This window comes from Leptodactylus fuscus, chromosome 9 (assembly GCF_031893055.1).
Source record: "Leptodactylus fuscus isolate aLepFus1 chromosome 9, aLepFus1.hap2, whole genome shotgun sequence".
Lineage (NCBI taxonomy): Eukaryota > Metazoa > Chordata > Amphibia > Anura > Leptodactylidae > Leptodactylus > Leptodactylus fuscus.
Genome location: NC_134273.1, coordinates 83,556,315 through 83,581,476, shown reverse-complemented (window position 1 = coordinate 83,581,476; position 25,162 = coordinate 83,556,315). Strand labels below are relative to the sequence as shown.

Sequence of the window (25,162 nt, the reverse complement as noted above, 5' to 3'; positions counted from 1 at the left end):
CTAGTGGGGCAAAGTGTCATTACAACGTCACTTCACACTCTATGGCCCTGGTCACCATCATGTTACAGTCCAGCTATTGTAAGACTCCAGTGAGCAGCATGTTGGGAGTTGTAGTTTAATAGCCGTAGAGTCACGAGATGGGGCCCCTTAACCCCGTATGTGACTGAGGTTCGTGCACAGCTGCACAATGTTGGACTTTGCTTCTCTCTGTAGGGCCGAGCCCAGATACGATCAAACTGTCACAGATATTTCCGCCTTCTTATCTGAGTGGTAGCGGAGGGCTGGTAACCGACCGGTGTCCATAATGGCAAACAGAAGATAGCAGGGGTAATGTCATTACTTTGGGGCCGCAATGACTATGTGACCGGTGTCTTCTTATGTGGGTCCCTCATTCTGCAGCGTACGGACTGTCTGCACCCCTATAGCTGTGCCCCTGTTGGGAAGATACCCATGCGGGATAACCTACATGGTAAATACCCCATTTTACCACTCTTAGGCCTCGCACACAAACATTGTGAAAGACGGAGGCAACATTTTGCATCTTTGTCTTGTTCATTTTCACCCAGCTTTCCCAGATTCCTGAAAGGCAAATCCGCCCGGGGTAGTGTTGCTAGTCAGCGTTAACCTCTATGGGAATGGCAGCCATATTGGTCAGCACTCAGCTTTTCTGGAGCCAGATATTGTCGGCTTATCGTCCTATACCTTGTAAGATTACATAGTTTGCTGCGATTTTCCCAGAAGCCTTTGGTCCTGCGCACCTGTCTAATTACCCCTAAGAAGATGCCTATTAATCAGGGGCCGCTGAGCGGCCGCAGGCTACAATTACGCCTTGGCTGACGCTCACTTCTATAGAAGAAAACAACAGCCTGTGCCGCCAGTTGTGGGTGTCGGTGGGCACTCTGGGGGAGAAGATGTCCCCAAGCAGGTGACGTCTGAATGTCGCTGTATTGTTGGGGCTGGGCGGAGACATCACAGATGGTCCCAGTAACCGACACTCTCATTATCCTCATTCCCAGGAAAACTTTCCTGCTCCAAAATGGATTTTATTAACTCCTTCTCTGCCACATGAAGGGTTTTCACCATCTCTAGCGTCGCAAACCCCCTTAAATACAAGTTCACCCAAAAATGATACATTAATTCTACAATCATTTCTTTATTCGTCCTCCTAAGATTTCTTAATTATATTTCCCTTTGACATAGTTGGGTGACAAGTTCAACCTTTAGGTCATAGAGTGGCTGTGGACATTGGGATTGAATCAATGGATCACTAATAATATCCACCAGATCACTGGATTACTAGCAAAAGGTCACAAATCACTAAATCTGCAGGCAGGGGTGCTACAATGTGATCTTAGATGGACACTGGAATTAAAGGTGGTCAATAAAGCACAAAAGGATCTTCTAGATCAGGGGTAGGGAACGTACGGCTCTCGAGCTGTTGTAAGACTACAACTCCCAGCATGCATACTTGCTCTGCTGTTCTTGGCACTCCCATGGAAGTGAATGGAGCATGCTGGGAGTTGTAGTTTCACAGCAGCTGGAGAGCCGAAGGTTCCCTATCCCCGTTCTAGATCATCACCAATCCATTTGATCACCAGAGAAAATCTCTGGAACACCGAGGGGCGTGGGCAAATAAAGAGTTTATCCATGAACACCGAGTCATTGGGTTGGCAGCATCAAGATATTGGGCCACTGGGTCTCCACGGACTCTTCCAGGGTGGTCACGTTATCTCCATGGTGAGTAGATCACTAGATCATCAGTGAATATGACTGGATTCCTAAATATATCACATATAATGGCCACCAAACCATCGAGCTACATGGGAATGGCCATTAGATCCTTGATAACCCTCAGCAGAACTGATATCCTCTGGGATATTCAGTCAGAGATCTGGGATCACTTCTAGCTCATGTATGACCAATACGCCTCACAAGGTCACTAAACCGGTTGATCCCCTGAGATAACCACTAGATCTCCAGGGACAGAAATACGGTCCATTGGATGGTCAGGAATGACTTTTAGGACTTTTTTAGGATTATCACCAGGAATTGGACCATGGACAAGGATCATTGTAGAAGGGGATCACCACAGACCTTAACTTGCACCAATGGGAGACACAGATTAAGCCTTTTATAAAAATGTATCACACAGTAGTGCTCGATGCGGAATATCTCCTACGTCTCACCAGCTGGGCACAATAGACCCCCAAAAATTGATCAAGTCCTCCATTGCTGGTCTATACTCATGTTCGTCGTATTCCGCAATTTTCCATAAAAGCCACATGACCCGTGAAGTGCTGAACTGGTAACATCAATCTGATAATTATAGGATGGATTTCACCAGTAACGCAGCGTGCAAGGACCATCTGGCTCCTAATCATCGCTTCACCAGCGTCTGCCCTGTCATCAGAAATGAAGATGAATGAGTTTGTGGTGGTGACATGGAGATTTCCTCTTGATAAATGAGATGATAATGTTGTAAAACCCAAAATGTCCAAGACCTAGGTACTTTCCACACCTTAATGGGCCCATTCCTCACATACTGGGAAACCAATCTGCGGCCACCCGAGGCCAAAATGTAATGATATCTGATTTGTGGAGCAATCATGGAGGCAACCACGCATGGCGAGATCTTGACACCACCCCTGCCCACCTGTCTCCACCAACTCCCCTCGAATTCACCATCCTAGATATCAGAAGGTCATATTAACCCTTTAATACCAACTGTGTAATATCTAACTAATGTGTATGGAGAAGATGTCAGTACATGACGATGATAGTATCAGTATATGCCCGTACACATTAAATGGAGGTCGGCCGAATACACCTGGTTTGACCCGCCATCCAATGGGGTGTCTCAACTTCCATGGCAAATGTTGGGGGTAAAGAAGAGCTGGCATATTGGATTTCAACATGCTGGATCCTTTGTTCTTAAAGGGGTTTTCCAACAAAATCACAGGATAGGGGATCCGACCACTCAGCCCCCCGCTGATCTAGAGAACAGGGGGCTTTCTGAATGGTGCAGAGGTCAAGCAGTGCACACATTTCGGAGGAAACGCTGGAGATTGCCACGGCAGGATGCGCCAAAATTATTGAGACGCCAATTTGTACGCACCAATCTTTAGAAGTCCTCTGCCCATTTGTACCCTGATAATATTAGGAGACTTTCTCATCTGGGGTCCACCAGATCAGGTTATCCCACCACAGCAGTATGTAATACCGGACTGTGCAGTAGAGGGGCGCCACTATTCAGCCCATCATTTTACCATCTGTCACCAGTGCTGGCTCCAGGTTTTGCCGGCCCATTGGCATTAGATTCTCAGTGTCAGTCATGGTGGGAGATACAATCAGGTATATCCAGGGAGTGCTGTGATACGTACAGAACATTACATCTATCTATCTATCTATCTATCTATCTATCTATCTATCTATCTATATACTCTTTCTACGCAGATCTTCTGTTTAATAGTAGCAAACAAGATGGAAGAAAGAATCCGTCTTGGAAACATGGCAGTGAGTGGTGGATGCCAACGTAACAGAACTAGAATATAATATAAAGCAGTCATTGTCGTCTCAATACACTTTGTATCTAAGCCCCCACCATTTAAGGCTCTGTTCACATCTGCATCGTGGATTCTGTTATACTGATAACCAGGACATAGCGTCGTCTTTGTCTCATGGCAGACGCCACCTTTACCCCACAGATCCTACTGCCTAACAATGGCGATGTTGAGTTTTATCGTCTCCTGCTTTCACGCTGGACATTTGTTGTAATGATTGTGCCTGACTACAGAGATACTCGCTGACTGCCGTGTAACAAGGCTGAGGTGCTAAAAAACAAACACCCCAATATATGTGTCCGATCATGAAGTGGTTAAGTATAAAAATCAGATTTTATGTAACCACAGAGTAATTTCCTGGCATTGGATGTGCTGAGATCTCCCTGCAGGGTGTGTTCTGCTCCTGAGCACACGGGGGCAGCAGAGAGTGGCGGTGTTGTCTGCCCAGGCTGCTCTCTATGGTTAATGTCATGCCTTGGCGGCCATGCTGTGTGTACAAGGACATTAGTGTGTGCTGAGGGCTGGTCAGGGTCCTGCTGCTCCTGTAGGTGAGATCTCCGTCCTCCATGTTTGTGGCGTCTCTTTCCTGTCAGCTGCTTGTACAATGTGACTCTTTACATCCTCCATTAGATTGTCAGCTCTGTGGCTTAGTGGCAGCTTTGTACAGCATGTGACAGTCAGGAGGTTTGGGGCTGTCGGTGTCTCCTGCCTCACTCCATCTATTGTATTGCATATGTTCCATGTGTTATGTTTTATTTGTAGTTGTTAAGGGGGTGTATAATGGAGCAGCGGGGGATGGGAGTCCTGGTTATTTAAATATGGCCATTTTCCACACAGCAGCGCCCCCTATATTTGTTCCTGGGGTGTGCGAAACACAAGATGTTCAGGTGTAACTTGAAGCTCCTGGGCCTCAATGCAAAGCTGTATCAGGGGCCCCACTTGCCATGTAGCAGTGTTAATAGCGCTATCTTATGTGGTGCATTATAGCCTGCACATTATAGGTGGGGGCACCATTACATATTTTGCACAGGGCCCTCACAGATCAGCAGTATTAAGCCCTGCTAGTGGGCTGAATTCGGCACCGATATACTTCCAGGGCTTACTGCTCAGTCTCATCACAGACTCGCATGATGCTGAGCAGTACAGCCGGCCCTTCTGACAGTGGAAGGATCTCTGTACCGAAACTAACAGCACCAATATCTCTGCCACCTGGTGGCCTACTGGCGCTGTCAGCATTCTAGCAGTATATAATACCGCCACAGTGTCATAGGACATGAAAGGGCCCCCTTAAAGGGGTATTCTGAGATTGTAATATTGATCTAAGGATCGGTCATTATTATCAGATTTTGACATCCAGGACCCGCTCTGGTCTGCTGTTAGGAGACTGCAGTGATCTGTGGGGGGGGGGGTCCTTTGTGTCAGTCAGATACTGAGAACTTATACTAAGGATATGTCATCACTAGTTAAAGGGGTTGTGCCCTTATTTCCTATGGATAGGGGATAAGTGTTCCATTGCTAGAGGCCCAATTGTCGGGTCCCCCCAGTGATCAGGAGGACGGGAGACTGTAAGTCCCTGTAATGGAGCACAAGTGCACTTGTATTACCGGCGCCCCATTCACTTCTGTGGGGCTGCTGGACTGTAATCTCCAGTATCACAAGCAGCCCCATAGAAGTGAATGGAGGACCAGTCACTAGGAGACTTTATGGGAGACTTTGGATCCCCCTCCCTTCCTACTGATGACTTGGGTACCCGACAATTGGACACTTAACCCTTGTCCTGTGCCTAGAGGATAAATGTCCATAATGGAACAACCCCTTTTATTACCAGAAAGCCCCTTTTACAATAGAAATGAAATGGCTGATAACAGGGACCAGTAGCGCGCACCACCCATGCTGATAAGCCGTATCTCACCTCTTTGCTTCTCCATTGTGTATTCTTGTGTGGTTTTTTTTCCAGGTCTGCGTCCAGTTGACTCCATGGCATCTTTAGCTCTGTTCAGTCTCCCTCTGCTGCGGCGGTCCACACCACGACTGGTGAAGTCTGGGTCCGCCATCGCTGCTCAGGCATGGTAAGCCATAGACTGTCCTTTATCAGATATATAGTGTATATATAAGGGTCTGGTGTCTGTATTGTCCATAGCAACCAATTAGGACTAGGTGTTTATTTTTCTAGTCCTGTTTTGGAAATGAAAGTTGAGCCGTGATTGGCTGCTATTGTAACAAGGACATTGCCCTGAGGTCCAGCAGTATTGCCTCCGGTGGTGTGATTTGGGGATGGCGCTCTTTAAATAAATCTCACTTTATTCCTAGGCAGCAGAGCCGATCCCACCGCCTGTCACCGACTGGCGATGAATTATACGAGAAGACCACGGTGACGCGTATCGAGAGGGACTCTCCAGAGATGATGTTCATAGAGAGCTACAGCTCCTCCGGGTTCGTCATCAATGGAGACCGAGTAGTGGGGCCCTGCGCTGTGTTACCCCGGAGCATCCTGCAGTGGAACGTGAGTGCTAGAGCCCCCGAGAGAATCGTATTTGTGCACATGGTTTATTAAAGGGATTCTCTTAGACTGGCATATTGTTAACCTATTCCTAGGGAAGGTTATTATTGATTGGTAGAGGTCTGACCTCCAGGACCCCTATAGATCACCTGCTGGAAGAGGCCGCAGCATTTGGGCAATTGCTGCAGCTCTTCACTAAATGCCAAACACAGCGCCATGCATTGTATAGTGGCTGAGCTTGGTATTGCATCTCAGTCCCATTCACTTAAAGGGGCTCTATCAGCAAAATTTTGCTGTATGAGCCCCACATATGCGTGAATAGCCTTTAAAAAGGCCATTCAGACACCGCTAATCTAATTTTAAACCCCCGTCCCGTTTTAAAATAAAACTATAAAAACATATGGGTAAATCATACCTGAACGTGCACCGACGTCATCTTCTGGTGCGCCTACCTCTTCTTTCGGCAACACCCTCCGGTCCTGGCTCTTCCCCGGCTTCATCTTCTTCCAGTGGTTCAAATCCAATTGGTTGAAATCTGGCGCAGTAGTGCTCCCTCCGGAGCTACTGCACACACTCTGGCGGCACTGCCATTGAGAAAAATGGTGCTGGAGTTTGTGCAGTACATCTGGAGGGAGCACTACTACGCATGCGCTGGATTTCAACCAATCGGATTTGAACCGCCGGAAGAGGATAAAGATGAAGCCGGGAAGATCCAGGACCGGAGGGCGTCGGCGAAAGAAGAGGTAGGCGTGCCAGAAGAGGACGTCGTATCGTGCACGACCGCCCCCCGTGCATGCAAAGGTATGATTTACATATATGTTTTTATAGTTTTATTTTAAAACGGGACGGGGGTTTAAAATAAGATTAGCGGTGCCTGAATGGCCTTTATAAAGGCTATTCACACATATGTGGGGCTCATACAGCAACATTTTGCTGATAGAGCCCCTTTAAGTGTGATTGAGCTGCTCCTCAATCAGGTGACCAATAGACATGATGCCAGGGAAGAGGCCGCAGTACCTGTAAGTGCCACAGTCTCTTCCTACTGCTGATCAGCACAGGTCCTGGGTGTCAATCACACTTAAGGATTGGACATCAATATATACATTCTGGAAAACCCCTTTAAGCCAAGGCCCCACGGGCCATAATCGCAGCACTAAAGCGCTGCGGAAAGAACCGATTTGTGATCGCATTGCGGTTCTTTCCGCAGCGCTTTGAAGAGAAAGTTCACAGAGTTTTCCTCCATGGACTTTCTCTTCCCATTATATCTACGGGAAAGCCGCCAGCATTTCCGTAGATATAATTGACATGCTGCGATTTGCAAAGCTGCAACGGCTTTGCAAATCGCAGCATTTCTGCACTGCGTTTTTTTTCCGCAAAGTGGGCATGGGATTCGCATGAATCCCATCCCCTTTGCTTGCACTGTAAAATCTACAAATCTATATTTTTTTCCAAGCTCTGTTTTAGTTCAAATCCCTGTTTTACTTGGCCGTAGAATGACATGGTAAAATCCTATCTGTCTGCAGTCACCATTAGGGGGTGTCCTATTAGTCTATAGGGTGTAAGCTCTTGAGCTCTCCCTAGTGGCGACTCCTGGCAGAATTTTATCCTTTAATTTGTCTTGCAAGAGGCCTCAGGACTTTATAATATCTGGAGTCCGAATTTTTAGAAGTGAAAATGAAGGTGCCGGACATGTTCTATTTTATGGTTGATGGTGAATCTGTTCTGTAATCAGGTGGGTTCCCATAAGGACATCTCATTGGAGAGCTTATCCTTGTTTCATCTGCTGGTTCCCAAAATAGGTAAGCTTTTTTTCTTCCATTTTATATTCTTACTTTTCTATATTCCCTGTAAGGCTGGGGCTGTGTGCTGACTTGGGCTTCAACCCCAACAAATTGCTGTAATATCTGAAGTATTGTAAAGGATTGGCTCCCAGTATTTCTGCAACTGACAATTGCAGACTCAGGGGTCACAGGGTGAGCCCATTCACTCTGGTCATGTGATAGGAGTTACAGCCGTGGCCCCAGCCTAGATCATATTGTTGATGCCACATGTGGCCGTGGTATGTGATCTATATGCAATCCTCGTTATTCTCTGTGGTAGAAATCCTGGTCCTGGGCACCGGAGACCGCGTGGAGCGATTAGATCCCACCATCTCTAGGATTATGAGGCAGAAAGGAGTCGCCATAGAGGTTCAAGACACGGTGAGTGATCAAATGGACGGATTGGCAAAGTAACTGCATCTATGATGTCTTGCCAACAGGAGACATTGAGGTATTGGCATCTGGTTCTGGCAGCAGTGATATTTCTTTGGTATGGTAAGGCCATTCCATCTCTTGTCCAGTTTTGACTCCTGTCATTATAGAGGTGGAGCTTCTACAATACTCGTATGGGATAAGACCATCTCTCTAGTGTAAATGGGTTATCCAGGACTGTATTGTTTACCTAGCACAGTGCCGATCATTAGATAGTGGCTGTACTTGGTATTGCAGCATATGAATGGTTCTGAGCATTAGCCATGTGACCAATGAATGTGAAGTGACACTCGGTATCATCGTCCCAGATTACGCCTATTTATTGGCTCTGACCATGTGCGCTCCATAACTCCCAGCATGCACAGTTGTGCTTCTGCAATAATTAAAGATCACTGTTGTCATCTCTTACAAGGGCACAGAAAATAACCCAAGGTCTGTGTGTGACGTTACCTCTATGTGAGGTGTAGCTTGCCCCCTTGTGTCACTTATACCTATTTTTCTTTCTCTGCAGCCCAACGCTTGCGCTACTTTTAACTTTCTAACCAGCGAGCGACGAGTCACCGCAGCCGCCTTAATCCCAGTATCGGAGTAGGTGACGATTGCCTGCCTATTTACTGACATCCGGATGTGTAGCTAAGGTCGCCCCCTGCTGGCCTGAGGTCTGTAGCAGCAGACTCCTCACCAATGACGCTACTTTACCATCTTACTGAATGTTTGTCTGTTCTACCAAAGAATCTACTTCTGGTTATGTAGAAAAACGCAGAAGATTTTACATTTTTATTGCAAAACTCCAGATGCAGTAGTGAGAACAATGAACAGTATTTCCCGAATACCATGTTATGAACACTGGCCAATGAGGACAAGGCAGCTACTGGTGTGACGCTCTCCACACGGATGACATGCAATGCAGGCAGAGGCTACATTCTGTGCTGTGGACGGTGGCGGATGATCGGCAATGTTAGAAGAGTCGCTTTTCATATCTGGAAGAAACATGAATACATTATAAAGGGATGGTCCAGGCAGACCCTTATGTCTTGTGTGAGGGCCTGAGGGGGTGGAGTATGACACAAGAATTGTTCTAAGGTTCCACCCCCTGCACTTGATATAAGAGGATCGCCTGGAGTGTTCATTTAAGCATTTATGAATTCCCACCATATCCATCCCCTCTAAACTGGCCATGGAAGGAAAGCTAAGAGAGGTCATCCATGCTGCCGGCTCCATTGTAGTCCATGGCTGATTACATGCATTTATGATGTGCTAAATATATAGAACTGGGTGCCCAATGCCATGTGGGCTGAGGCCGGCGCCACCTCCTGCCCACCTGACTTATTTTTACATTAGTAGCTACAGTCATGCTGGAATTCACTGCAGTGTCACCTTGCACAAAGTAATAAAAGTTCAGCCGTGTATCCAGTCACAATAACATTATAATGTCTTATACCCTGCCCACATCATATCTGAACACTATGGACTCTACATGAGGGTTCTGTATGGATCACCTGCTTGTGAGTTACTTATATTTTGTTATTTGGATAATACAGATATTTGTACAAAACTGGTCTGACGGTGATAATTGGCTGGGACAAGGAAGATCTGGGAGTATTCTGCAATGTAAAGATGAGCTTCATGTCTCTTCACACTATTTGGTACAAGAATAACACTGTAGAATTTCTATAAGGTCAATATGCCAAATATAGGGACAGATTTATTATGCTTTACATGGCGAACAAGGCATAAAAGTAAAAGATTTGGTGTTTTACACAAAAATTTACAATTGTCTTGTACTGCCCACAGCATGACACCTCTATAAAATTGGTGTGGGTTGTGCAAGAAAAAACAGGTGCAAGTTTTTGTTCAAAACACAACTTGATTCATCATCCGTTCTGCCAGTTTACAGGTAGTAATGATGTCAATGCAGGTGCATAGCCCTGCCGAGGGTGCACCTGATTTATGAGGAGGTGCACCCTCAGCCGCCACAAATATGAAAACTGGCGTTGAAAATGAAAGTCTGCATAAATCTCGGCCAAAGTTTTTCTGGTATACATTTGACTATTCTATATGGGCTGTCTATATTGTATCTTAATGTTTTGGGTTTTTTTACCCTAAGGGGTCCAAAATTCAGTGTAGATTAATTTGGTATTTTTATAAAACAGTTTTTCCCCTGGGTCTTGTCACACCACTAGGGGGAGCTCACTGCATACAGATTTATACAGTTATAACTGAACAGAGATCTGTTTGCAGCCATCACAAGGTGTATTAAGTTTTATCTTGTCTTGCTGAGGATGACGTGTAGTTTACTGATGCTGTAAATGTTACAGAAAATCCTGTTGGAGCTTCTTGTTTAGCATCAATACTAGGACAGTGCATGCATCATAAGTCATCCATAGGACTCCATTCACCTGATGAATATCTGCTATGGCTAAACTTGGTAGACGCTAACCCGCTGCAATGTACAGTAGATGAGTAACATAACATACAAACGGAGACTTACGAGTGAAGACCATGGACGCCTCCTTCCACCTGCGCAGACATGGTTCTCTTCTCAAACTTGAGTTCGCCAGAATACATCATCGCTCTATTACAAAGCAGAATATGACCATTTACATGATTCCCTACATGTTGATCATTGCCCCCCTCCCCCTTGAGATTGGCTTCTTGACTGAGCGGACAATACTCTTAGGGCCAGTCTATCCTGCAGGGGCCATTTCAGGGGCCAGTTGTAGCCACATGGCAGGACATTATCCTCTATTATAGTGCTGATCACTTACCTGACTAGCATTACGCTCTTTGCGCCTATATCCTGGCAGGAGTGCTGGATTCCAGCTATCAAGTATGGGATAAACTTGTGAATGGATCCTTTGTCTTGTACCGCACCGGACACCCCCTGGGCCACTTTAATCTTATCCGCCTCACTGAAATAAGAAACATCATGACACTCAGTGCACAGTCCAGGACACCGTCCTGCATTCATGGAGAGTTTGGAGCTAAAATTCACCTGAAGTATCTCTTCTGGCTGCTCACGTTCTTGTCCATGGCGTCCAGCGAGCCCATACCGCGGTATTTCTTTAGCCGTATACCGTCTGAGAAGAAATATTCACCGGGAGCTTCTGTGGTTGCTGCTAGCAATGACCCCATCATCACTACAAACAGAACGCCACGTGTAAGTTTACAAAAGTCTACACCCCTTTTCATATGAGTTATGTATATACACATCTATATACCTGTAGAGGCGCCAAGGGCCAAAGCTTTGGCGATGTGTCCTACTGTCTGGATTCCACCATCGGCAATGACTGGAACGCCAAACCTTCTTGCGTATTCAGAGACTTTGTACACGGCTGTGGCTTGAGGTCTCCCGCACGCTAGGACTGCAGGAACAACACATCAATACATCAGCAGCAGAAGAAGAGACCTCCTAGACAAAAGAACTTGCCCTTGTTTGCCGTTTTCTGTGCGTTATAGAGGTGCATATACCTGATATCAATACTTTTTCCTATAAAGTGGGGCTACTAGGCGGTATAGGCTCCATTCATTTGAGTTAGGGCTGTAGCCCCTTTATTCTCAAGAATATGGGCCCCCTATAGTTAGGACCCCGATAAACATGAAGTGATGACATATCCTAGCAATATACTATCACTTTACAAGATGGACAAGGCCTCATGCACATGAGGATATCACACAGCGAGATAGGACCTGCTCTATAATAGTGTCGGAGCCCTCTCGGACGGCACACTGGAATTGTCCTGTGCATGTATTCTTAGAACCCATCCCAGGGCTTGGGGGAAAATGTTTTGCAAGACTTTTTGGGGTTGTGACTCAGGCCACAATATGGCTGCCTCTGTTGCGTTAAAGTGACAGGTCCACTGTAGTGACATGAACACATGCAAGATTAGTAATCGAGGTGCAAAGACAGTAATATGACAAAAAGGAGGATGGATGATCGTTGTCTGGGAATTTCGTGCTCCTGTAAATGCAAACAGGCATAACAAGGCAGTGGTCCGATACATGGACATCAGTAACAGGCAGGCGGATTAGAGATGGTAATGTCTGATATAAAACACCAAGAGGTCTGACTGGACTATCCCCTGCAATATCAGCGCAGAGAAGTTCCCCTCCCCCTCCTTATTAAGAGACCAGCCCGTCACATATCCCTGACAACAGCTGTTGGGGCGAGATTAAGTGTCACAACCAAGAAGTCCCAAATCCTTGTGCCAGGGAGTTAGGAGGGTGCAAACACTTCCCCAAAAAGCAGGGTTCAGAGGTGGGATAAACAGAATGGAGTGACCACCACAGAGAACAGTATGGATGTCTTTCATAGCAGGGGTAATATGAGAGATTAAGAAAGGTTCGAGTACGGCCAAGCTGCTTTGTCCCAATTAAAATGTATGTACGCAATTTTTCATAAAATGTGTCAATCTTATTCAAATCTGTACACATTGCATGATGAATATTCCCCATTGTGTACATATATACATGAGTTATCTTGTATCGATCCAGAGTTACATCCTGTATTATACTCCAGAGCTGCGCTCACTATTCTGCTGATGTAGTCAATGTGTACATACATTACAAATCCTGTATTATACTCCAGAGCTGCGCTCACTATTCTGCTAGTACAGTCACTGTGTACATACATTACATTACTTATCCTGTATTATACTCCAGAGCTGTGCTCACTATTCTGCTGGTACAGTCACTGTGTACATACATTACATTACTTATCCTGTATTATACTCCAGAGCTGCGCTCACTATTCTGCTGGTACAGTCACTGTGTACATACATTACAAATCCTGTATTATACTCCAGAGCTGCGCTCACTATTCTGCTAGTACAGTCACTGTGTACATACATTACATTACTTATCCTGTATTATACTCCAGAGCTGCGCTCACTATTCTGCTAGTACAGTCACTGTGTACATACATTACATTACTTATCCTGTATTATACTCCAGAGCTGCGCTCACTATTCTGCTGGTACAGTCACTGTGTACATACATTACATTACTTATCCTGTATTATACTCCAGAGCTGCGCTCACTATTCTGCTGGTACAGTCACTGTGTACATACATTACTTATCCTGTATTATACTCCAGAGCTGCGCTCACTATTCTGCTGGTGCAGTCACTGTGTACATACATTACATTACTTATCCTGTATTATACTCCAGAGCTGCGCTCACTATTCTGCTGGTGCAGTCACTGTGTACATATATTACATTACTTATCCTGTATTATACTCCAGAGCTGCGCTCACTATTCTGCTGGTGCAGTCACTGTGTACATACATTACTTATCCTGTATTATACTCCAGAGCTGCGCTCACTATTCTGCTGGTGCAGTCACTGTGTACATACATTACTTATCCTGTATTATACTCCAGAGCTGCGCTCACTATTCTGCTGGTGCAGTCACTGTGTACATACATTACATTACTTATCCTGTATTATACTCCAGAGCAGCGCTCACTATTCTGCTGGTACAGTCACTGTGTACATACATTACATTACTTATCCTGTATTATACTCCAGAGCTGCGCTCACTATTCTGCTGGTGCAGTCACTGTGTACATACATTACTTATCCTGTATTATACTCCAGAGCTGCGCTCACTATTCTGCTGGTGCAGTCACTGTGTACATACATTACATTACTTATCCTGTATTATACTCCAGAGCTGCGCTCACTATTCTGCTGGTGCAGTCACTGTGTACATACATTACATTACTTATCCTGCCACAGACATCAGCTCTATAGTGGTTTAGCTTTGTTGCTAGGGATTTGTCCTATATTTACAATCAGTCAGAATTGAGAATGCAGCTCTGGAGTCATCATTACAATAACTGGAGATGGTAAAGCAGCTTGGGTGCACTCACCCTATTTATATGGAGAACTTCTTTATGGTGGAGCTTTAGACTCTTCTAGGTATGAAAGGAGAATCTATCCTCATTTGTGTGTCAATATAAAAACCTCAAGAGGAATGGAGGGGGGGGGGGGGGCGGAATTTTCATTAAAGAATTCTGTCTGCAGATTATATAGGAACCCTGCTTTCTCAATAGACGCACACCCCTCCCCACAAACATACAACCAGACCCCCAAAGCCGCAAAACCCCAAGTGCATCTACGTCTACCAATCAGTCAAGCAGGGCGCTGCCTCGGGGCTCAGGCCAGACAAACCTGTGACTTACTATAGGAGCCTGTCACACTAGTGGGGCATTTGGGGCTGTGAGACTTTAGGTCTGGAGGGATCATTGGAGCAGCTAAATAGAGAAGATAAATAAAATGAAATCATTCAGCAGCAGAGACCTGGTGGTGGCAGCAGTGAGCAGAGCAACAGACGACACGAGGACTGCGTAACCCCCATCCCCCTGGTGTAGCGGCCACACACTAACAAATGTATCCCCAGAACAGTCATAAAAGAAGCACAGACCCCCCCTGGTTTGAGTCACGTGATGCTCTTTCCATGCAATGAGGCACCAAAGAAATGACACTAGAACAAGATCATACTGGATTATATTAATGTACATGGGGAAGGCGCTTCTCGGCAGACCTGCCGCTCCCCTCTCTCCTGTACGGGAGCAGAGTCATTGAAGCTTGAGAGTCATGACATCACACCAGTCCTACCTCCTCATGGTCCTTGCTTGTCTAAGAACAAATGGCCTCCTGACTGCAATATCACTACCATCTTACTAGCCCTCTAGATGACCTTTCCATTCCCATAATGACATCACTAGCTGTCTTCAGAAGGTCCCTCCTCCTGAGTGACATCATATTTCATTCCTCAGAAGATCCCTTACCTTCACTGACATCACTAGCTCTTCCCAGAAGATCATTTCCAGATATTGTATCAAATATCATTTCCTAGAAAATCCCTACCCAACAGTAATATCACTCGTCCTGCTCAGAAGATCCCTCCCCTCACTACCACCACTAGCCCTCCCCACATTACTAGCCTTCCCTAGAAGATCCCTCTGCCTCCGTCCCACCACTGACCCCTTCCCCAGAATATACCTCCCACCTAGTGACATCACTATTCCCCTCTCTAGAAGGTCCTTCCCCCTCAGTGACATCACTAACTCTCTGGTGATCCATCACTTTTTTTTTCACCATGCAGTGGCCATGGGGACTTTTACATGGTCCCAAATGTCACATTTACATAGATGCATAATCCACCTAAACCCATAAGGACTGGATCTGCTCTGTAATTATACCGTCATCCAGATCTAAGCTTTGTGTCCCCCAGTACATAGAACATGCAATAGAAGAGAATGATACAGGACCACAGTCAGACAATTCAGGGATCGGTCATCCTTTTACCTTCTTGCGTTATGCAAATCGATCCACTTCCCATTCCCACCCTCAACGCATCGGCTCCGGCATCAATTAAGTTCTTGGCCTGTGCGGCAGTGACCACTGGAAATAGAAAAGAACATGTTCTAAAGCCATGACTATTGTATAGGACAGTTATACCACGTCCTACCACAAGGCGGCAGCAGAGAGCGCCATGGCACAATATGGTTTAGTGCTCATTTTACTGCAGTGACAGCTTTGTTTTCTTCCTCTTACAGTATTAGGACAGTGAATGATAAAGATAGCGCTGAGCCGGACAGACACTTGTCAGTGACTATCAAACCACGTCAGCGCCACATTCCACGTGTCGGGTTACTGGACGTGTCACGGGTTATTTATACAAGATAGAGACACTTCCCAAAATGCAGAGGAAAGTCCAGCGTCCACCTCTAGAGCATTAGTCCAAGCTCCATGATTTAGGGAGGGGGAATAGTGAACTCCCTATCCGGCCTGAACCAGGGATAGGTGTGAAGACGCACAGATACATTAACAATGTTGACAAAGATCAGCTGCACCCACTGTCACCTCTCTATACTATCCTACATCATTTTTAAGGGTACCTGTCCCTATAAAACATCTGCACAACTTGAAAATATATCCAAAAACAGCAAAAAAGTTTACCGTTTCCAGCGATCACCTGGAGATCTTGATACTTTTCTTTTATGTACTTGATCATATTTATCTGATATATGGAGTTGCCTTGAGAAGAATCCTAAAAAAAATAAAATTATAGCTTTACAGGCGTGATATGTCAATATTGGAAACTGTCAACAAGTAGGTTGGCATCCGACTGATGTTGCTGTTTGAGCATCCAGTTACCGTAAATGAGCATTACCTGCTCCAGGTACTCATGGGTTAATAGAAGTAGGTGCTATGTGAGCAAGGCAAAGGTATCCTCTTCTATAGAGTCAGATCTGTCAACAGCAACTTGTTGACTGTTTCTAGGTGTCAATATGGGATTAGAAAGACATAAAAACCACGCACCAAGACCACGGCGTCCACCCCGGCCTGCACAAGAAGGTCCAGCCGGTATTTATCATCTTCGTGGGTTCCTATGGCGGCGCCGCACAGCAGCTGTTTCTTGGAATCTTTAGAAGCCAGTGGGTAATCCCTGTTCTTTTTCAAGTCAGTCCGTGCGATAATCGCCACAAGTTCATCATTCTGATTAACAATCGGTAATTTACCTAAAATGAAGCGGAAGTCACATGACCGTCAAGAATATCGGCGGCAGGTGAAAGGTCGCCATTAAGACCCTGGCAAAGATGGACGACTTCTTTCATTGTCCATGGGTTGTGTTTGGTATTGCAGCTCAGAAGTGAATAGGGCCAAGCTGCAATATCAGCACAAGCCACAGACAGATGTGGCGCTGTATTTGGAAAAAGGCTTTTTTTTTTGTGATTTACAAAAAAAATTTTAACTCGCGTACCTTTTTTACTTCTCTGGAGAATTTCATTTGCTTCTTTCAGTGTAACGCCGGCCGGAGCAACGACAAGATCTTCTCTTTTGGTCATGATCTAATTGTAGGAGAAAATTAACAATATATATTAAAAAAAAAACAAATATAATATAATATAATATATATTAGCCCCACCCACTTTACGTAAATCTCCGTACCCTTCGCTCACCTCACTCAGGGGCGTGTCGTGCTCCTCGGGTTTAAGGAAGTCGATATCCCTGGATGATATGATCCCCACTAGCGTGCTCCCCATTTTCCCATTGTCTGTGATAGGAATGCCACAGAAGCCGTGACGGGCTTTCGCCTCAAACACGTCTCGTACCCGATGCGCAGGACTCATGACGATAGGGTCTGTGATGAATCCTTGCTCGTATTTCTGCGGAGGGAAACATAAGACGTGACGGATCTGAAACCTTTCTTAACCCTTGTTACTTGAAGCAGGAGGAGACTCACTTTTACTTTGCGAACTTCATTAGCTTGGAACTCGGGCGTGCAGTTGTGGTGTATGACACCGATGCCACCCGTCAGCTAAAAACAAGAAAAAAATGAGTTTGATATAAAACTAAAATCTAAAATAAAGACAGATTAAAATGGATAGGACTCACCGCCATAGCGATGGCCATGTTTGCTTCTGTTACAGTGTCCATGGGGGAGGATACTAGCGGGGTCTTCAGTGTTATTTTCTTAGTCAGGGCAGAGGTGAGGTCCTAAAATAATTGAGAAAACTAATTAATTACAAAAATCTTAATTATACAGCAATAAGTCAGTAGCCGTATCCAGCTGAGAGAGCTGCCTGTCAGGACAAGCCCATTACGTCATACCCAGCAGGACATTGACTGTGCGCAGGACCCCCGCTGACCTGCCGTTACAGTATATGAATGGAGTGGTAATGCTACAGCCAAGCAGGGGACACAGGATAAGTGGCAAGCATTGATTTCAGGACACCCATTTTAATTCAGGGACCCGATCTTAAGCACTACATGTACCAGGTCAACTCAGCCCCAATTAGTAAGGGAAGGTTACCAAGCTGGAAGCTTCCCTATAACCCGCGCCATCCCCTTTAATGCCTAGGACCTACGTATTCCCCTGTGGTAACGACTGAAGACCATTACTCACCACTTGATCTGCGGTGAAGTCGATGTATCCAGGAAGAATAAGGAAGTCGCTGTGGAGAAAAAAATAAAAATAAATCAAGATTAACCATTAGTCAGCGACCAAAAACCTGCCACCCTGTGATCACGCATGTCTATTTTTGGTTGTCCAGGATTAGAAATAAAAAGCCGCTTTCTCCTAAAAGCCAGCGCCACCCCTGTCCACAGGTTGTGTATGGTATTGCGCTCAGCCTTATTCACTTCGGTGGCGCTGAGCTGCAATACCAGCTACTACCTCTAGACAAAAGTGGCGATGTTGCTGGAAAAAAAAGCGGCCATGTTTTTGTAATCCCTTTAAATCTCTCGAGACATCGTGGTTATCAGAGTAGCTTTTGCAGTGACCAGTCAGACCTTCGTTTATAAACTGCTAAAGGAGGTTAGAAAACGAAACCTCACGTCTGGTTGCGACGGGCAACAAGGCCCAGAGAGATTTAAGGATTTCCCGTCACCCAGGGCCAGTATAAGTTAAGATCTAATGTTATTGTATAAACAATTAAAATGGCAAACCCAATGGTGACCAATTTCACCCTCATGATCCATCACATGTTTTGAAGGCGCACAGTGCACCCCTCACGTACTATTAGTATTCCCCTTTAACTAGGCAGCATTGCCCCTCGGACCTCATAACAAAGCAGAATGGTCGCTCACTGGGACGTTATATTTAGGCTTTGGGACAAGGCAGCCAAGCGGTAACATGAAACGCGTGGGGTTCACGTTACAGGGTGATAAACAGCAGGCCATGGACGACAACTGATAGGAGGGGCCCAGCACAAAAACACACAGGACTCCCGCCCAAATAGCTCACGTCACGGTGTTTATGTTCTGCAAGGTAAAAATGTGAGGCAAGAAAGAACAAAATGGATTCCACTACTGAAATACTCTGTGCTGCTGGGGCACCCTCTCCAAAACCATAACAAAAGCAGTGACGCTTCTGAAATACTCTGTGCTGCAGGTGGTCTTTATCCTGCGGTGACATTGTACTTGACTCTAGTTTCAACTATTCCTCCAAACGGATCGCTCTTCTCTACTGAAATACTCTGTGCTGCTGGTGCACCCTCTCCAAAACAATAACAAAAGCAGTGACACTTCTGAAATATTCTGTGCTGCAGGTGGTCTTTATCCTGCGGTGACATTGTACTTGACTCTAGTTTCAACTATTCCTCCAAACGGATAGCTCTTCTCTACTGAAATACTCTGTGCTGCTGGTGCACGGCTACTTCTACACAGCTCCATCCTATTTCTTACATCATGTCACTGCTTCCCATTACAGCAGCACACTTCTTTCCTGAAATGCTCTGTGCTGCTAAAAATATGGCTAGTTATAAACGGCAGAATAGTAAGTGTCAGAGTTATCTGTTGCGTTGTCTAGTTACTCTCCTAATCTCTGGGAAAGTTGGGTGATCGTCAATAAGGCGCAGTTATTGTTTGCACAGTAGTGGTCACTCTGCTTTTCCATAGTCCTGAATGGTCTAGGTACGTAGCAGTGTGTGAGTAAAAAGGAAGGCTCTGCATAAGTGAGCAGAATTGCCATTCAGGAGACCGGAAAGCTGAGTGAGCACCTCTGTGGGAGCTGTAGTGGTGGGCAGACCCGTAAATTGACCAGAAGAGGATGCCCTGAGGTTTTAGCTCTGCTATGGAGGGATAGTTTTTGGTTGCACCAGTACACCGACCTGGCTATCTTTGGTGAGGGTTTGGTCTGACTGGTCCGACCTGCCCCCACCACTCCATGAAACCTGAGACTGGAGGAAAACTGAAGATCTGCGACTAATATGGTCACAAGGCCCTATGCCAGGGAGTGGGGGGTTGTTGGGGTTCTAATGCAACCTGTAACCTATAGAATGTAAAGCCAACATTCATCCAGGGGTCTCCACTGAGGGGGTGACTCGCAAAATGTGCAACCCCAAGTACCAGAACATTCTGGATATTGTAGTAGAATCACAGACTCGGCTACAAGTTACTTACAGGTTATAAAGGATTATGCTGGGTCTTGTAATACCATCTCATCTGCTAGGCCTGGCTGAGCTTTACCGTGCCATGCCAAGGACAGCATACATGCCGGACCCCTGCACACAGTACCTGGCAGGGCACAGCGCACCTTACACTGCCAGCCATGATGTGTGATCCAGAACATTCCAGCAATGTGAAAGAATTTGGCAGGTCATGCTGGATTTTCTAGTAATAGACAGTGACAGAGGACGTGGAGTCTTGTAGAATTAGTCTCATAGAACGACCATGGACGCTGTGAGGGCATTGTGCACACTATAGGTGGATTGGCAGAGTATGCTGAGATTTGCAGTACTAAGAGGGACGTGGTGAGGGTATGGTGGGCACTATAGTATTACCAGGTGAGCTGCAGAGCATGCTGGGTCTTACAGTACTAACAGGGATGCTATGAGGGCACTATATAGTATTATCAGGAGGACTGGCAGAGCATGCGGGGTCTTATAGTACTACCAGGGAAGCTGTGAGGGTATGGTGGGCACTATATGGTATTACCAGGTAGACTGGCAGAGTATGCTGAGATTTGCAGTACTATGAGGGAGGCTGTGAGGGCACTATATAGTATTACCAGGTGGACTGGCAGAGCATGCTGGGTCTTATAGTACTACCAGGGAAGCTGTGAGGGTATGGTGGGCACTGTATAGTATTCTGGCCAGTCTACCCTTTCCCCTGTCATAATGATGATGACACAACCTTCAATCATGGTCAGCGGGCAGTGACATTGAGGGGAGGGTACAGGGGTCACCCCAGGACACTGCCCCCCAGCCCGCATACTCACTTATAGGTGAGTCCATCGCCCGCTCCGAAGAGCTGCTGGGCAGTGAGGCCATCGTCCGGGACATAGGAGGTGCCCCCGCTGATCAGATAGTCCGCCATGCTGCTCTGCGACACACGAGCTGTTATCCTTCCGCCCCTTGCCCGGCCTGCGCCTTCCTAGACAAGAGGCCAACCAGCCCGGCGCAGCCAGCTTATATACAGCTCCCGAGCGCCACCCACCGGTGACTTCATCTCCCTGCGCCGCTGCGGCACGTGTGTAACCGGAGGATGGATACAAAATAACAAGCGGCGCCATCCTGGGATACAGAACCCGGCTGCTGTACAGGAGGGGGACCCCAAGTGTCCTAGATGCAGAGCCCCTTACTGTACAGGAGGGGGACCCACATGTCCTGGCTACAGAACCCCTACAGTACAGGAGGGGGACCCACATGTCCTGGCTACAGAGCCCCTACAGTACAGGAAGGGGACCCCCACGTGTCCTGGCTACAGAGCCCCCGCTGTACAGGAGGGGGGACCCCACGTGCCCTGGCTACAGAGCCCCCGCTGTACAGGAGGGGGACCCATATGTCCTGGCTACAGAACCCCTACAGTACAGGAAGGGGACCCCCACGTGCCCTGGCTACAGAGCCCCCGCTGTACAGGAGAGGGGACCCACGTGTCGTGGCTACAGAGCCCCCGCGTGTCGTGGCTACAGAGCCCCCCGCTGCACAGGAGGGGGGACCCCGCGTGTCGTGGCTACAGAGCCCCCCGCTGCACAGGAGGGGGGACCCCGCGTGTCGTGGCTACAGAGCCCCCCCGCTGCACAGGAGGGGGGACCCCGCGTGTCCTGGCTACAGAGCCCCCCCGCTGCACAGGAGGGGGGACCCCGCGTGTCCTGGCTACAGAGCCCCCCGCTGCACAGGAGGGGGGACCCCGCGTGTCCTGGCTACAGAGCCCCCCGCTGCACAGGAGGGGGGACCCCGCGTGTCCTGGCTACAGAGCCCCCCGCTGCACAGGAGGGGGGACCCCGCGTGTCCTGGCTACAGAGCCCCCCGCTGCACAGGAGGGGGGACCCCGCGTGTCCTGGCTACAGAGCCCCCCGCTGTACAGGAGAAGAATAATCAAAAATACGACAAATCAACCATTTGTATCTGTACCCAGGAAAGCTGGGTGGTCAGCAGTATGGCAGCCATTACCTCCCCCCTCCTCTCAGGGTATCTCCGTACTGATGTAGTTACCTTCCATTCATAGCTGATCAGTAAGGTTCTAACTGCTGAGACCACTACAATGGGGAGGAAGCCGCATTGTCCTATGAGAACTGTGGTCCCTGTTGTAGGTAGCTCCCTCCAAATCCCACCGTGATCAGGGCCTGGCTCAGTAGAAGGTCAAGGCAGGTTCTGGGTAGTAAAGGACTTGGATATAGTGATGACCTATAATTAGGGAAGGTCAACGATATGTGGTCAGTGGGGGGGCAGTGCTTGGGACTCCTGCCTATCAGCTATCTGAAGAAGCCGTGGCCCTGCTGCTGCGCCAATGACATCACATTCATCAGTCACATGAGCAGCAGCTCAGTCCCATTCAAGTAAACAGAGCTGAGGTGCAATACCAAGCTCAGCCACTATATGTCTGGTGCTATGGTTGGGTCAGGGGTCACATATACATGGATAGGTCATCACTATATATGTACCAGAAAACCCTTTTTTAGATTCTTGCTAATCCCATCCACACATTGCAGGAAAAAACAAAAAATCTGCAGCAGATAAACTGCAATTTCAGAAATGGTTGGGTTTTTGTAAATCACAGCGTCAGTTATACCTACAGAAATGCTGGAGTTTCCATATAGGTATAATCGGAGCAGAAAGCAGGGATTCTCTACATGGGGCCTTAGTGATACCGATGCAGCCGGTCAGTAGTGAGGATCGTGCCAGCTGCTGCCTCCTAGGTTTGTATGACACATGAGAAAGCTATGCAAGACCTCTCAGGACTGGTGACAGGTAACATCATGGCTGCTGTGCAGACTGGCACTAATTTAAAGAGTATCAAACTCCTACTAGTGCATCTATATAATGTACAGCACAGAGTGGAGGGCATGGCTGCACAAGAAGGATTTACCAATCCTAAAATTCTGCACCAGATGAATCAGTGTCTAGTCCAGGGATCAGCACCCCTCAGTGCTCCAGCTGTCGCGTATACTGTGAATGGCACTGGCTAGGAGTTGTAGTTTGATACCCTGGTCTAGTCCATGAGATCACCTATTAGTCGGCTTAGCTTGTGTCCTAGTTGTAGAAGCCCCTTCCCAGTTATACCCACCTCCCCATCAGACAAAACGTAAAATATTTTTAGCGCAGGTTAAAGGGTTTTGTCCATTAAAGACACTTCTTCCCTATTAAGTGTCACCTTGCTGGGGGTGCTGGTGCCAGATCTCCTTCATGGGAATGAAGAGCCTGTGCGTCTGATGCTTCATTCACGGCCGGGGCTGACAGAGATTGACATCCCGGCAGCCCCATAGCATTGAATGGAGAATCCCTTACACAAGTGCACTGGTGCTGGGGGACCCAGAGGTCGGACCCCCAGCAATGTGACACTTATCACCCAAGTCAGAATTCAGCTGTGTAACAGGAGCAGCAGTAGCATCGGCCATACCCATGTATGTAAATCGCTTTGACAGTACAAGACATAAGGCTGGGTTCACACATGGCATAATATTATTGGTGTAACCTTCACACATTAGACAACTGGAATTTTTTTTTTTTCCTTTAATTTGCTACTGGCTTAACACTGCATCTTACTCTACTTCAGCAAAATGTGAATTCACTCTGAAGGGGTTAACCCATGAATCATCTTCATACCAAAAGTCCTATTACTAGTCGATTCAGTCATTTGCAGCGTTTCTAGCACAAAACATCCCCCTCCTCATTTTTTTTTTTTTTTTTTTTACTTGGTGGGGCAGGAGAGGATTAGTCTCCTTTCTATTGGCTGTCCTGCAGTGATCGATGGATCACTGTGTAGAGACCTGGCTGTAGAGGGATTGAATGAGTGATTACTAGATTTTATACTGGGACATCCCCTTTAATACAATTTCGTGCCCCAGAAATTCACAATGAAATCACATGGCATCAACCACAAGACACAAACCATTCCTTCCTATGTTCTACTGGACCAAACAGATCACCATAGGATTCTGCTAACAAGATTGGGCTGTAAAATTAAAGAGATTACCCCCCTTTCTAGACTGAGAACACCGGCACACTCAGAGCCAGCACGTATTTTGGAGGTGATCAAGAGGAATAGCTGACAGCCAGTTATGTAAAAGTGTACGACCACCTTAAGATCACCATAGGGTGCTGGGCAGTAGATTCATAAACAGAGAAAATACAAGAGCGATGGTGTCTAGAACTTCAGCATCAGACATGCTGGAATTCTGACCATCCAAAAATTTCAGGCAAGGCCAATGGTGAGCCATAAATGTGGGGACAGGCTGTGCTTATGCAGAGAGTCCTTTCCTTGTTTTTCAATCCCTCAGAGTCATTGTCACATCACCACATTACGGTAAATAGATAAAAGGGTTTCCCATTATGGACAATTATCTAACCACAGGATAGGAGGTAAATATCTGATCACCGGGGGGGGGGTCCAAATAATGAGATCCCAAAATGTTTACAAGAACAAGGGACCAAAAGTTCCCCCAAGTGCGAAAGGGGCAGCACTTCATTGTCTGATATGGAACTGCTGGAGATAATTGGGGGTAGAAAGCTAAATCCGTAGCAAAATTTGCAACAAAAAAACCAAAACATTAGTCTGTAGCAGGTTGTCTCAGCCTTATCATTAGAATCCGTTTTTCTACAAAGACCATGTCGGAGTAGCCTTCCCCTTCCTTTATTATTCTGATCCGCACCACTGTTTCTGCGAATTTTCTTTTTTCTTCTCTGTGCAAAGTAGTCTTCAGAAAGCAGGGAGGCATCCCCTGTGCTCTCCAAAAACTCTCCAGCAACGTTCCTTCTCCCAACGCCTCTTTGACGCATCATCAGCCGGCAGAGCCCACTGCGCATCTCCGTTTGGCCATTTTCCTGTGGCGAAACGGACGCTCTTATTAGAGGCCACAGGAAAATGGCTGAATGCGCAGTCCGATAACGCAGTG

At 46.7% G+C, this 25,162-nt stretch overlaps 2 protein-coding genes across 4 annotated transcripts; one reads left to right on the top strand and one right to left on the bottom strand.

The window, feature by feature from the left end:
- Positions 1–4,041: 4,041 nt before the first annotated feature.
- NDUFAF3 (NADH:ubiquinone oxidoreductase complex assembly factor 3) lies at positions 4,042–9,867 on the top strand. Of its 2 annotated transcripts, none has more exons than XM_075287129.1 (6): positions 4,042–4,108; positions 5,518–5,629; positions 5,871–6,063; positions 7,793–7,859; positions 8,161–8,261; positions 8,824–9,867. In XM_075287129.1, the coding sequence occupies exons 2-6, from the start codon at positions 5,538–5,540 to the stop codon at positions 8,902–8,904; spliced, it is 534 nt and encodes a 177-aa protein (XP_075143230.1). In that variant the 5' UTR covers positions 4,042–4,108; positions 5,518–5,537; the 3' UTR covers positions 8,905–9,867. The 2 variants fall into 2 exon arrangements, with proteins under 2 accessions (XP_075143230.1, XP_075143231.1); XM_075287130.1 differs by having other exon boundaries at positions 4,063–4,104.
- Positions 9,076–21,222, bottom strand: IMPDH2 (inosine monophosphate dehydrogenase 2). 2 transcript variants are annotated; one of them, XM_075287126.1, is made up of 15 exons: positions 21,047–21,222; positions 18,233–18,281; positions 17,722–17,823; positions 17,570–17,644; positions 17,286–17,492; positions 17,087–17,174; positions 16,645–16,844; positions 16,282–16,372; positions 15,628–15,723; positions 14,499–14,570; positions 11,534–11,677; positions 11,308–11,452; positions 11,081–11,224; positions 10,804–10,887; positions 9,076–9,292 (listed from the first exon to the last, which is right to left on the bottom strand). In XM_075287126.1, exons 1-15 carry the CDS (start codon positions 21,142–21,144, stop codon positions 9,271–9,273), a joined length of 1,617 nt encoding a protein of 538 aa, XP_075143227.1. In that variant the 5' UTR covers positions 21,145–21,222; the 3' UTR covers positions 9,076–9,270. The 2 variants fall into 2 exon arrangements, with proteins under 2 accessions (XP_075143227.1, XP_075143229.1); XM_075287128.1 differs by lacking the exon at positions 14,499–14,570.
- Positions 21,223–25,162: the final 3,940 nt, after the last annotated feature.